Consider the following 13,514-nt stretch of genomic DNA (forward strand, 5'->3'; position numbering starts at 1 on the left):
AAGAGAGAGAAATGAGCAAGGATAGATAGGCTTTTTTTCAAGAGAGTGGTAGTTCGTGTTTGCGCTTGTGTCTCCTGTACGTTGCATCGTGTCTGAAACTCTCCCCACACTCGTTGCAGAGGTAGGGTTTCTCTCCAGTGTGTATTCGCTGGTGATGTTTCAAACTATGTGCCTATGTGTAAAACCCTCCCCACAGTGGGTGCATATGTATGGCATTTGTCCACTGTGTACTCTCTGGTGTCTTTCAAATTTTCCTTTGTGTAAGAACCGCTTACCGCAGTCAGAGCAGTAGAGGGCCAGCTCTTCAGTATGTACTGGCAAGTGTGTTGTTAGTTCTTCCAGGTCAGAAAAGCTCTCYTCACACCTTGGACAGCCYTGYGGTTTCTTTTCCTTGTGTGTAAGGTGATTTTTTTCCAGATGTTTTTCAAGCTGCTCCAAATGGACAAAGCCTTTCACACAATCAGTACAGGGGTGTTTAAGTTTCTTCTTCTTTCTTTCATGTGTTTTCAGGTGTGATTTCAGATGATCTGTGCGGGTAAAACCTTTACCACACTCAGAGCAGAGGTACGGCCTCTCTGTCATATGAATTTTCTGGTGTGTTTTAAGATTATCRGAACGGGTATAACTTTTACCACAATCAGGGCAGATGTGACAAGGCTTCTGTTCTCCGGTATTAGAACTCTTGAGACGGTCCTCTGTATCGTGAGGCTCTTCTCCATCCTCCTGTTTTATTTGCACCTGCAGTATATCTGTGTGTTGATTGTCCCTCTCTATATCAACCATTGTCTCTGGAGTATCCTCCTGTAGCACTTGAAAGGAATCTTTTGATGATTCGGTCAAAAGGAMGACCACTTTTGGGCCYAAGTGAAAGGGGAGATTCTAGGATTCTGATGTGTTGTCCCAGGTAAGGCTCTCCCGCTGGTGGTGTGGTGGACAAGATCTGATAGGATCTTCTCACCAAATACCATGTAGTCACGGTCTTGATGTAAAAAATAAAATAAGAAAAACAAGGTTAGCTAGTTCGTAGTTTGACAAAAGACAAAAGTAGGCAAATGTTTAGCCAGTTAGCTAGTTACGTGCCTAATTTGGTTGATTATCAAAATCCATCAGCTTTGTTGTTGTTGTGAGTCGCAGAACGCACGCTGGCTATCTGCTGCTCTATCAACTTCCGGTTCATCAAAAGTTTACGAGGAAACGAGCAYCTAGCCTTGCCTCTTCAATCAACATTTGTAAGATACGACTAAAAGACGGCATATAACATTTCCACGGGGAAGCAATATGGGTATGCATTAATGTAAAGATTGTGGCTAGGTAGCTATATAGCTTACTCTTTCTAATCAAGCTGTCGGTGGAAGCAGGCCGTTGTGGGTGTAGTTTAACGTAGCTAGCTAACGTTAGTTATCTAGCTAAAGTTAGCTTCCGCTGACATGAGTTATTTTCTCTAGTCTAGGTATCAAATATTATAGCCTAGCTAAAATTGCACACTCAGTTTCAGTGCATCTCCTGCGAAATGTGGGATTAACTGTAAAATATACTCATACGTACTTGCTTGGTAGTATCACTCGGGTGGTGCTGTGGCCTATGCACCAAGTTTGCCTGCTAGGAGTCATGGGTAACTGCATACATTGAGCGTGTCTGAAAGTGGGCGTTGTGAAATAAGTGGGAGGATCAACAAAAGCGATTTAAATCAGACAGCTAATTGGGCAGATTGGTTGCCACTTCAAGACCGTTTTGCGTGGCTGCTTCCTTGTAGCGTTTTTTTTTATTTCAACAAAAAAAAATATATATATATTTTTTTATTAACAACAAATCAATACAGAAAGTACAATACAGATTGTCCATTATTAATAGTAATGGACAATCGAGCTAGGGGGTACAATATCATATTACAATTACACAAGGACCTTAAGGGCATACATACACTTAACAATTCTAACAGTTTTTTTGTTAGTAGAGTATTTAACTGTCTTAAAATAACAGTTCAATTTATTTTTGTAGGGTAGGAAAATGTGTTTTTTTTGTTAGTAATTTTACATTTGTGTAATTTGAAATTTGGCCAAAAGAATAATGACATTAATTACATAAAAATGTTTCAGCTTATTTTTATCTTATGTAAAGAATCCAAGCAGTACTCTTCTCCACAATAGTGGTAAAATCTTCATAAATGTGTTCAATTATAAATCTACTGATGTCTTGCCACAGTTTTCTTACATGTATACAATGCCAAAAAAGATGCAACACTGTTTCTGGGTGGTCATACAAAAGGAGCATTTGAGTTGATGTTTTCCTTAAACTTCTTCATATAGTGGTTGGCAGGAATAATATTTATGAATAATTTTAAAGGAAACTTCCTTGAATTTGTTAACAAGTAGGTAAGTCCTCTGGATAAGAGCGTTGTAATGACTTATGTAATGTAAGTGGTATGTGTGTGGCACATCCAAACTTTTTCCAACAGATATTATCAATAAATCCATTCCATAAGGCATGACATAACGTATAGATACAACATCCTGCTGAAACAAGGTTCGTATCGCTCTGTTGTTGAATGGACCAAAAGAGAAACAAATCTTTCCTACTGACGAGTCACACGGGTCAATAGAAGGTAGGCTCTGAGGGTCAGGTCTTGACACGTTCCTGAATAACAGAGCAACACCTGAGGGAATGGCGTCTAAAACAATTGCAAAATCTTTAGGTGGTTACAGGGACCTTGTAAAGTGATAAGAATTCCTTATAACTGAGTAAAAGACCCTCTGCATTTACCAGTTGGCTCACCAATAGGATATTATTTCGGAACCAATATTCTAAACAAAGAAGTATTTTTATACAATATATCCGATTATTCATATATAATATCTGTGTGGAGAAAAATTGTGTTTATAAATTAAGGACATGACAAGAAAACTGCCGATGAAAGCAGAAAGTTTCACTGAAATGTTGTCAATATTATAATTGCAAACAACATGAAGTTAAGGCACACAAAAGTAGAGAAATACATGATGAGGAATAAAATTCCAGATAGAAGTGGGTCTTCTTAGGAATTTTATTATCCAATTGATCTTAAAAGTATTATTTAAAGTAGTAAAGTCAGAGAAATTCAGTCCACCATTCTCATAAGTGTTCATTACAACAGTTTTCTTAATGTAATGGGTACGGTTTCTCCAAAGAAAGTTGAAAGCATCTGTCTTCTCTTGCTTATTTTACTGTCAAGATATAAAGATAGACGCCATAAGTTAGTCTAGAGATACCTTCGGCCTTGGTTATTAGGGACTCTACCTTTTAAAGATAAGTCCCTCTGTAGCCATTGATTTAACTCTTCTGGGTATTTTTTAATAAGAGGGTTACAATTTAGTAAGCCTCTAGACTTCTGATCCTTTGTAATGGTTATGCCTATATATGTATGTTCTTTTATGGAATACCATAATATGAAGGTGTCACACAATATTTGACAGCTATGAGTTCACATTTATTAATGTTAAGGTATAGACCAGATGCTTTGGAAAAGGATTGTATCACATTGATCGATATGGGAATTTGGTTAGCGTCTTTCAGAAAAAGTGTAGTATATCAGCCCAGCTGGCTTATAATAATTTCTTTACCAGCTATGGAAATACCTTTGTTACAGGCTATTCTTTAAAGAATTTGCAAGAAGTTGGGTGATTAATAAAACAGGTACGGGGAGATCGGACAACCTTGCCTAATTCCTCTCTTAACTCAAATCTAAGGTGAGGTGCCATGTTTCAGTTTGATAGAGGTGTTACCATTTCCATTAGAGAGTCTTAATAGCCTTACAGAAAAATCCCCAAAAGCCAAGTCTCTCAAGGGAGTGGAAGAGAAACTGATGCTCTACTGTCTCAAATGCTTTATAAAAATCAAAAAAATAATATGAAGCTATCCTCAGTTATTAGGTCTGAGTAGTCCAAGTATGTCCTAATACTAGTCTGACATTGTTAGAAATATGTCTGTTCCTCATGAAGCCAGATTGTGTTTCATCAATGATTGCATCCAGGACTTTAATTTTTTTGCATGTAGTAAGGCTAATTCTTATAGTCTTATTAGGAAGACAAATTGGACGCAGTTATCGATGAGCAGCACTTATTTTTAGGCTTAGGTATTAGTGTTATTAACCCTGACTTATTGTAGAAGGGAGACCATTGTTTTAATACTCCTCTAAAAAGACTTCAAATAGGAAGGGAGCTATTTGTTCAGCAAATAATTTGTAAAAATTCTGATGTAATCATCACATATGGTGATTTTATTGTTCTTTAGATGTTTGATAGACTCTATAATCTCTCAACTTTGATGGGTTCATCACAACTGTTTAGATTCTATATCACTGATAGGTGAACATTATCAGTGAGTTAAAAAACATATCTGTGGATCCTGACAGTACGTAGAGCTATACAATTTTCTGTAAAAATTGCTACAGTATTTGCAATTTCATTTTGGTAATCTGTAATAACACCATCAATGTTTAATTTATGGATAGTGTTTTTTTAGAGTGAAATTTCTCAAGTCTAAAGAAATAGGATGAATTCTGTTCTCCCTCCTCAATCCATTGTTTTCCTAGATCTAATAAAGGCTCCTTCTGCTTTTAATCTATATAATATTTACCAGTTTATTTTGTAACTCAATTAGTTCCATCTTCTCCTCCCGAGAGGCCGGCTGGGACCTCGTTTTAGCTAAAACTCGCATGGTCAATCCGACGTCTGCATTGCCATTTACAGCGATATACAGCGATATGTCCTCTGTAGAAGTCAGGGCATTCCTACCTGGGGTCCTGAGTGCCAGCGGTCTAAGGCACTGGTTCGAATCCAGGCTGTATCACATCGGCGTAATTGGGAGTCCATAGGCGGCGTACAATTGGCCCAGCGTCCGGGTTTGGCGGGAGGCTGTCATTGTAAATAAGAATTTGTTCTTACTGACTTGCCAGTTAATTAAAAGTGGACAAATATATTATAGTGTATTTTTTTACCAAGACCACAGCCTGTCGTTTCTAATGGAAACAAATTAGTCATAGTGGGCAGAGCCAAGCACGAGCTAGCGAATCCTATTGCGCGTTCCTAGCCAACATCTGCATATTTCTGTTAGGGAACGCCTACTTTGAAATGCGCGTGTGCAATACTCAATTCGCCTTTGCACTCCTTCTAAACAAGGTGATTTTTTAAACTTTGCAAGGGTAAAGTATAAACTTAGTCCACTCTGTTCATACATATTTTAGTTTGGGAACAGAAAACCGTATTGCAATCAAAATGTTTCATAAATTGAGAAAATTAGCAGAATGTCGGCCGAAATCATTTCGTTACATCTTCTCGTCACTTCCATTATTTGTAGTGAGTGGAAACACCAGCGAATGCTTCACATTTTATACATCCGGTGAAATATCTGTCTCATTGTTCTGTGTTCAATTTCTGCGTTTCGCGGATAGCGCAGAGCTGTTGTAAAGGAAGTCTTCTTCTAACGTTATTTTGGCGATCGCACAATTGAATGTGCATCCCGCCACCTACTGTGCGGATGTAAAACAGGACCCCGTCCAATCAGATCTGATCCCCTGTTAAAAATAAAAACAGATCTGATCCCTACACAGGCTCAAGGGAACCTGGAGGGCGGGTCTTCCGCACACACTTGAAACATGGCCAAATAATGTACAATTCTTACACAGCAGTGGTTTGGGGACGAAGTATCTTACATAACAAGCTTCACATGGGACGTATTGCACTTTATCAAAAAACAACAGGACCGACAGACATTATTTTTCTCCATTCAGGACATTTATCTTCACCAACTTTGCTCGACGCGCTGCTTGATTCGAACTCAGCATCCACATCTGCCACGTTAATTTCCTAACCTGCCACGGTAGTTTCACCTGCGACGGTAATTATCCTAACCTGCCAAGGTGTTTTACTAACTGCCACGGTAGTCCTAACCTGCCACGGTAATTGTCTAACCTGCCACGTAATTATCCTAACCTGCCACGGTAATTATCCTAACCTGCCACGGTATTTATCCTACCTGCCAAGTATTTGTCCTAACTCGCCACGGTAGTTGCCGTAACTGCCAAGTAATGATCCTAACCTGCCACGGTAATTATCCTAACCAGTTTAGCTAAAAAGTGCAAAATGACACTGAGTGGAAACTCCCAAATTAGCTGTTATTTTCCTTATCACTTTCTGTTGATCCTCCCACTTATTTTGCAACGCCCACTTTCAGACAATCAATGTATGCAGTTACTCATACTTGGCCAGCAGTGGAGGCTGCTGAGGGGTGACGGCTTATAATAATGGCTGGAACGAGGAATGGAAGGCATCAAACACATTAAAACATGTGTTTGAGGTATTTCATACGATTTCATTGATCCCGGCTCCAGCCATTACCACGAGCCCGTTCTCCTCAATTAAGGGGCCACCAACCTCCTGTGTTGGCCAGCACAGCTCACAGTGTAGCTCTGGTCCAGGGCGTTAGTGCATCCCTCTAATGCCCTGGACCAGCACTATTCACAGTGATGACCAGTGGTGTGATTCTTGKATATGGTTTAATTTGTATTGTTTGAACACTTGCATCTCCCCTAACGTCCACCCTTCTTTAAAGTAAGCACTGCTGTACTATAAATTAAGTAAGTAAGTAGCCTTGCATGAGTCTATTTCCTGTTTTCTGATGTGTGAGGCAGCTTGATGTGTACTCCCTTTGGACAGGACATTAGTCTATCGCAGGTCTTTACCCCCAATCCATTGCTGAGTGCCAAGCAGAGATGCATCTGGTCCCATTTTTACAGTCTTTGGTGTGACTTGGTTGGGGATCAAACGCCTAAAATTTCAATCTCAGGGTGGACACTCCAGAAGTATTCAAACAGGGCAAATGTGTGCTTTGTGTAGCCTGCCTGTCTATACTTACCTCCCCCTCCTTCCCCACAGATGGCCCCCTCCCTCTCTCTTCTCTGAGACTCCTGGTGCCCCCGCTGCGTCTGATGTCTGCGGTCATGTGGCAGGTGGTGGGGCGGCGGAGTTTGGAGCATTATGGGAAGCTGGAGGACTTTGTGTGTTTGGTCACAGAGACCGTTCCAGAACTACTGACTGACAGGCAGAGAGCATTACTGCTTCTGGGCCTCAGAGCAAAGGTGTGTTTCTTCCAGCATTAACCTATACAGTATTTTCCATGTGCTTCAAATCAGAAGTTCACCTCTGTTGTAAAGTGTTGCACAGTGTTGTMATTTTAAACGGACCTCCTGATCGGTCCGTCTTGCAGATGTCCCAGGAGTGGATAGTYGARGATGTCGCCCCAGAACTCATCCAGACTCACCTGGACAGGATCCAGTCCATCTGTCTGACAAAGGTGAGCGAGAGGGCTCATGGGAACTGGATTTTTACAGCCTRCCTTTTGCTGAATGTATAGAGTGATAGGGTGGAGTAAAGGGAGGGAACCRAGTGCCAGAATGGGGACACACCTTTTCTGAGTGCTGAGAGGGAGGCGTTTGGCCCTGACATACACTAAGGTATGTGTCTGTTGTTTTTACAGTCCAGTGACRAGGCCTTTGAGGATGCCAAAGCCAGGCTCATGGCGTACACCCGGAGGAGTCCAGGAGATCGATGGGCTGTAAGAAAATGAATCTTTCTTCACTTGAGTAACATGCAGCAGAGCAAGTGACAGCATTGTACTAAACTCTGAGTTCAGTGAAGAATTGTTCTCTCTCTGTACTATCTCGCTCTCTCTCTACTATCGCTCTCTCTACTATCTCTCTCTCTCGCTCTACTATCTCTATCTACTATCTCTCTCCTATCTCTCTCTCTCTACTATATCTCTCTCTCTTTCTCTCGCTACTATCTCTCTCAGTTTGGTCAATACTTTAATGCAGAGCTGGAGTCTCTGGTGTGTGTGTTCCTCTCCAGACTGGAGGAGCTGCTGCCAGTACCAGACTTTAAACAGGTACACATTGACCCCATGTCAACCCCAACTTCACTACTAAGAGACTACACAGGCTACATAATGACCACATTTACCAACCACACTTTGACCACCACACATCTCCCCCCTGTGTTCCCCAGGCTGCTTCCTGGCTTGACTCTGTCCCCGGTGGTGTGGATGAATGTCTGCAGTCTATCCCCCACAGTGACAGGCTGAGGTCTGTGCTGCAGAGCCAAACGTGCTGCCGGGAACACCTGGTAAATAGAGGTACGTCACCAACACTGCAGCAATCACCAACCCAGTCATAGTCTGTAGTCTCACATTTTTTAAACTTTTAAAACAACTATTTGATTTGTTTACAACTGTGCTTCTCGCTTGTCTTGTGCAGACTCCAGCCCATCCCAGACCAACCTCCTCAGCTCTCTACCTGTTTGTCTTCCAAATATGATGGTGTRCCATCCCTCTGCCGACTCTGACAGTGAKTCAGAACCCTTCCCTGAGGAAAGGATGGATGAAGAGAGAGGAGAAGAACAGGAGAARGTCTGCATCAAACGAGAGGACGATGAGAAATCGAAAGTAGCCGAGCTGATTGGTCAAGACCAGGAATCAGCCAATAGAGTGGCAGGAGAAACGGAAACGTCCAACCTAGGGATTCTGGGTTTCATTGTTCAGAGCCAATCTATAATGATTATCCCCCAGCCGGGCCAGCACTCTCTTGCTGTCGTCTCCCAGTCTGCACCCACTCTCACCCTGCCTGTGGCCTGCAGGGGGCAGACTGCAGTCAACTCTCCCTCAGGACAGAGCAGGCCCTCGCCAGAGAGGAACACTGTTCCTGTGAGCAGCCAAAAGCCCCAGGCCTCACTGGGGAGGTATGTGTGTGGTGTGTGTTGTTGTGTGTGTGTGTGTGTGTGTGTGTGTGTGTGTGTGTTGTGTGTGTGTGTGTGTTAGGAATGCAGTAGCGTGACAGTAAGTATGGACAGATTGTATCAGAATGGGTGTTTTGAGTGGTAAGTGTGTGTGAGTGGTAGTGTGACGATTGGTGTGGACAGAGTATGTGTGGTTGTTTAGAGTGTGTGTGTCTAACACCTCACTGAGGAGGAAATGTTGTCAGCGCGTGTTTGGGAGTGTGTGTGTGGAATGCAGTAGCGGACAGTAAGTAGGACAGATTGTATCTTGTGTGTTTTTGAGTGTACATATTTGAACAGTGTCGAAACGTGAACTGTGTGGAGTATTGGGTAAATGATGAATGATTAACATGCATGTTATTTCCCACCTCAGCATCATCCCTGAGTCGTCTGTAGAATGTATTAGGGTGGAGAGTGCACAGGTGAGTGTCTTATACCCTCCTAACCACCTGCAGCTCACAGGAGGCTGCTGAGGAGAGGACGGCTCATAATATTGGCTGGAACGAAGCAAATGGAATGGCATCAAACACCTGGAAACCATGTGTGGTTTATTTGATACCATTCCACTCCATTCATTATCACAAGCCCGTCCTCCCCACCAGCCTCCTGTGCTCCTGTTCCCAATCATCTCCTGCTTATCCTCTCGTGTGCCTTTTTTAAATATAGTGTTCTGTCCTTGAGCTGTTCTTGTCTATTAATGTTGTGTGTTATGTCATGTTTCATGTTCTGTGTGGACCCCAGGAAGAGTAGCTGCTGCTTTCACAGCAGCTAATGATTCTAATCAAATACCAATTACCTCTCACCTTCTTTCTGTTTCCTCAGACAGCCCCACAGGAGAGTCCTCGTCTTCCGAGACGCTCCCGTCTAGCGTATCCCACAATCCCCGGCGTGTTGCCCACAAGTGCCCGACMTGCGGGAAGTGTTTCATCTACCGTTCCCAGGTGCTGCGTCACCTGACCACACACTCGCGAGGCGGCCGCTACAAATGCGCCCAGTGTGGCGTTGGCTTCCCAACGCCCTGGAGCCTGAACGACCACAAGCGCTCTGTGTGTGTCACCGCCACCTTCGACTGCGCCCAGTGCGGGAAGCGGTTTGCGTCGCTCCGCGAGCAGTACCGCCACCGCCTCACCCACAAGACCAACACCTGTTTTCAATGTGGGGCGGGCTTTAGGACCCAGCTGGAACTGACCCGACACCACAAGACCCACTGGGCCCAGCCGCTGCACCAGTGCTGCCTGTGCGGCAAACGCTTCCGCCTCCTCTCCAGCCTGACCAATCACAAGCAGACTCACTCGTCCGGCGGCGGCTTTGCCTGCACCCAGTGCGAGCGTGTGTTCGGCTCGGCGAAGGAGCGCGACGCCCACCGGCAGATGCACCGCGTACCCAAACTCGTCTGCCCTGTCTGCAGTGAGACATTCACCTCGCAGGCCAAACTCATCAAYCACCAGCAGACCCATCCGGTCCCAGAGGGGAGCGAGGGCCAGAGGTACAAGTGCCGTTACTGTGAGGAGACGTTTACAGGCCTGACCCTCATGAGGATCCACCAGAGAAGCCATCTTGTGGACAGACCTCATCAATGTGACCAGTGTGAGAAGAGCTTCACTACTCTGGGGTCCCTCCAGTCCCACCTCAGAACCCACTCGGAGGAGAAGCCCTTTCTCTGCGCCCACTGCGGCAAGCGCTTCCGGACCAAAGACGGCATGGAGGGACACCTCCGAATCCACACGGGCGAGAAGCCCTTCCACTGCTCCTACTGCGGGAAACGCTTTACGGCGCTCGCCGGGTTGAACGTTCACGTGCGGCGGCACACGGGCGAGAGGCCGTACGTGTGTGAGGTGTGCGGAAAGGCGTGGCCRTCTGGTGGGGACTTGCAGAAACACATGCGCTGTCACACAGGAGAGAGACCTTACAGCTGTGTTGACTGTGGGAAGACATTCTCCATATCCTGTCACCTGACAGAACACATGAAGACACACTCAGGTCAGAACCAGGAGCTTGTAGTTAGCTCGGATTTTGGCAATGAGGCCCAAAGAGTCCGATGAAGTTGTGGATACCATTTTTATGTCTCTGCGAGCAGTTTGGCGGAAGTTGCTAACTAGCGCTATTGCAATTGCTAAGTCCCAGAACAATACCCATAGACTTCCAGTCATTCCGCTAATGCTAGTTAGCATTGGCTCACGAAACTACCTCTAACTTCCTTCATACTGGACACAGAGACATAATAATATCCACGAGTTCATCCGACTCTGGGGAAGTAGATAAAGGGACAACATCCCGAAGTATCCCTTTAAGGGGGCRGTTGATTTAACAACTATATGGTGTATATGAATGATACTGTTGTCATTTGTCCAAGAAATGCTAAACATGTTTGTACTTTCATATATGTGATGCAGGACATAAGCAGTGCGTTTATACATTTGTGATCGATGATAATAAAACTAACAATTTAATCGTAGTTCTGTGTAATCTGAAGTAACTCTGTGTAATCTTGATTTATAGTCCTAAATACTGTCCCGTCCCTCAAAGTGAGAACCGTTCTCTTGTCCAGAGTGTGGAAGAGCCTGAAGAGGAAGTTTGATCTGAAGAAGCACCTGTTGACTCACTCTGGAGTGCGTCCGTACCCGTCCTCACTGTGACAAAGCTACACCCGCCGCACACACCTCAACAGGCACCTACAGAAACACTCGTGAGCTGTTAGCAGCAGCATTTGTAGCCAGCATCATTGCCCATGGATGGACATCTCATAGTATTCTGTCCTTGAAATAACAATGGGCTCCCATCACCAAGATTCTGAATTCAGAGACTAGAGCAACAGAACGTTCTGCCTAAGATGGCAGGGACGCAAGTTCCCTGCTGGTTGAGTTAGATTGACCGAGATCATGTGACCTTCCTGATTCATTTTGTGTTAATCAAGAATTATGATTTTCGTGTGGTCTGACTGTAGTCTGTCATTATCAAATAGGACCCTAAAGCCATTCTGTCTCCTGATTTTCTGTTGCGGCCTCATTTTTTGGTGAAACAGTTCATTATAAAATAGTTGACTGATGGGTAACTGTTGCCTGAATAATGCCTCTTCAACTTATATCCTGTCTGTAATTCAGTTTATTTTCTTCTGTGCTTTGATAAAACCTATCCCAAGTTCTACCAGTGTGTTGGCATTCTTCTCCTTACCTATGACTGCTGGTGGTTATAATATACCCTATAAAGTAATGTTTCAGGCAGCGTAGTTCAAATCAATTGTATTTATTAACAAATTTGGTGATAATACATAAATCCTATATTTACATTCCAAAAGAGATCAATTATAAACAAATACAAATCTGAATATTGTACTAACATTTCATCTCCATGGTACAGTATATAATGAGATGGGTACAAAGCAAAATATGCAGGAACCAATGACATCACCATATTATTTAGCATACTCAATGACCCATTATTTGTGACACTAGCCAACTCATGATTTATTTTCATTATTTATAAATAAAATGAAAATACACATTTAAAATTAAGGCAAGACCCCAATGCTGCCACCTGTACCAGAACCTCCAAGAAATTCAAAAAACTGAGCTCCCATCTCTTCAGTTACTGGTATGTGGTCAGCCCTAGATACATTACACGTTACTATTGGGTCAGCCCTAGCTGCATTACACTTTACATGTTGGTCGAGCCCTAGATACATTACACTGTTACTATGGGTCAAAGCCCTAGCTTGCTCTACGTTACTATGTGGTCGAAGCCCTAGCTGCATTACACTGTTACTATGTGGTCGAGCTCTATTAACGGTTATCTCAGTGGTCTCCAAGCCCCTAGCTGCATTACACTGTTACTATGTGGTCGAAGCCCTAAGCTGCATTACACTGTTACTATGTGGTCAAGCCCTAGATACATTAACTTACATGTGTCAAAGCTAATACATTACACGACATGTGGTCGAGCCCTAGCTGCATTACACGTTACTATGTGGTCAAGCCCTAGCTGCATTACACTGTTACTATGTGGTCGAAGCCCAGCTGCATACACTGTTACTATGTGGTCGAAGCCCTAGCTGCATTACACTTTTACTATGTGGGTCAAGCCCTAGATACATTACACTGTACTATGTGTCGAAGCCCTAGCTACATTACACTGTTACTATGTGGTCAAGCCCTAGATACATTACACTGTTACTATCGTGGTTCGAAAGCCCTAGATACATTACACTGTTACTATGTGGTCAAGCCCTAGATACATTACACTGTTACTATGTGTCGAGCCTAGCTACATTACACTGTTACTATGTGGTCAGCCCTAGATACATTACACTGTTACTATGTGGTCGAAAGCCCTAGCTACATTACACTGTTACTATGTGGTCGAGCCCTAGCTACATTACACTGTTACTATTGTGTCGAAGCCCTAGCTGCATTAACTGTTACTATGTGGTCGAGCCCTAGCTACAATGCACATTCCAGCTCAAGGTGTTTCACACCGGCATTACAGATGAGTCAACCCAAAGTGGTTTAGTGGTAAAAACCCTTCAGCGTCATTCCTTAAAGCAGCAATCAGCAGTTGAAACAAAAACAAAGCGTATTCCCTGCCCGTTTCAGTAAAAAGCTGGAGGATGGCTAGAGAAATGTTAACACTCAAATTCATAGACACGGCTAAGGAGTAACCATACCATGATATCAACGTTATAGTTTGAACCATATTTTGAAGCTGTTTATAGTGTTT

At 43.5% G+C, this 13,514-nt stretch overlaps 2 protein-coding genes and 1 long non-coding RNA gene across 8 annotated transcripts; 2 read left to right on the forward strand and 1 right to left on the reverse strand.

Annotated features, from left to right (window-relative positions):
* The first annotated feature begins 1,163 nt into the window (after positions 1–1,163).
* On the forward strand, positions 1,164–9,501 carry LOC112079317 (uncharacterized). Of its 2 annotated transcripts, none has more exons than XM_024145308.2 (8): positions 1,164–1,282; positions 6,909–7,111; positions 7,240–7,326; positions 7,510–7,587; positions 7,825–7,917; positions 8,037–8,163; positions 8,285–8,765; positions 9,175–9,501. In XM_024145308.2, exons 1-8 carry the CDS (start codon positions 1,279–1,281, stop codon positions 9,272–9,274), a joined length of 1,173 nt encoding a protein of 390 aa, XP_024001076.2. In that variant the 5' UTR covers positions 1,164–1,278; the 3' UTR covers positions 9,275–9,501. The 2 variants fall into 2 exon arrangements, with proteins under 2 accessions (XP_024001076.2, XP_024001078.2); XM_024145310.2 differs by lacking the exon at positions 1,164–1,282 and adding an exon at positions 6,432–6,584.
* On the forward strand, positions 9,318–11,437 carry LOC112079318 (zinc finger protein ZFMSA12A-like). Its single transcript, XM_070442287.1, has 3 exons — positions 9,318–9,342; positions 9,624–10,781; positions 11,301–11,437. Exons 1-3 carry the CDS (start codon positions 9,318–9,320, stop codon positions 11,435–11,437), a joined length of 1,320 nt encoding a protein of 439 aa, XP_070298388.1.
* A 782-nt stretch (positions 11,438–12,219) lies between these two features.
* On the reverse strand, positions 12,220–13,508 carry LOC139027117 (uncharacterized). 5 transcript variants are annotated; one of them, XR_011479162.1, is made up of 3 exons: positions 12,895–13,508; positions 12,757–12,859; positions 12,220–12,389 (listed from the first exon to the last, which is right to left on the reverse strand). It is a non-coding gene; the product is annotated as an uncharacterized lncRNA (long non-coding RNA). The 5 variants fall into 5 exon arrangements; XR_011479166.1 differs by lacking the exon at positions 12,220–12,389 and adding an exon at positions 12,470–12,591 and having other exon boundaries at positions 12,823–12,859; XR_011479163.1 differs by lacking the exon at positions 12,220–12,389 and adding an exon at positions 12,470–12,591 and having other exon boundaries at positions 12,755–12,859.
* Positions 13,509–13,514: the final 6 nt, after the last annotated feature.

Source organism: Salvelinus sp. IW2-2015, unplaced genomic scaffold (genome assembly GCF_002910315.2).
Source record: "Salvelinus sp. IW2-2015 unplaced genomic scaffold, ASM291031v2 Un_scaffold7582, whole genome shotgun sequence".
Lineage (NCBI taxonomy): Eukaryota > Metazoa > Chordata > Actinopteri > Salmoniformes > Salmonidae > Salvelinus > Salvelinus sp. IW2-2015.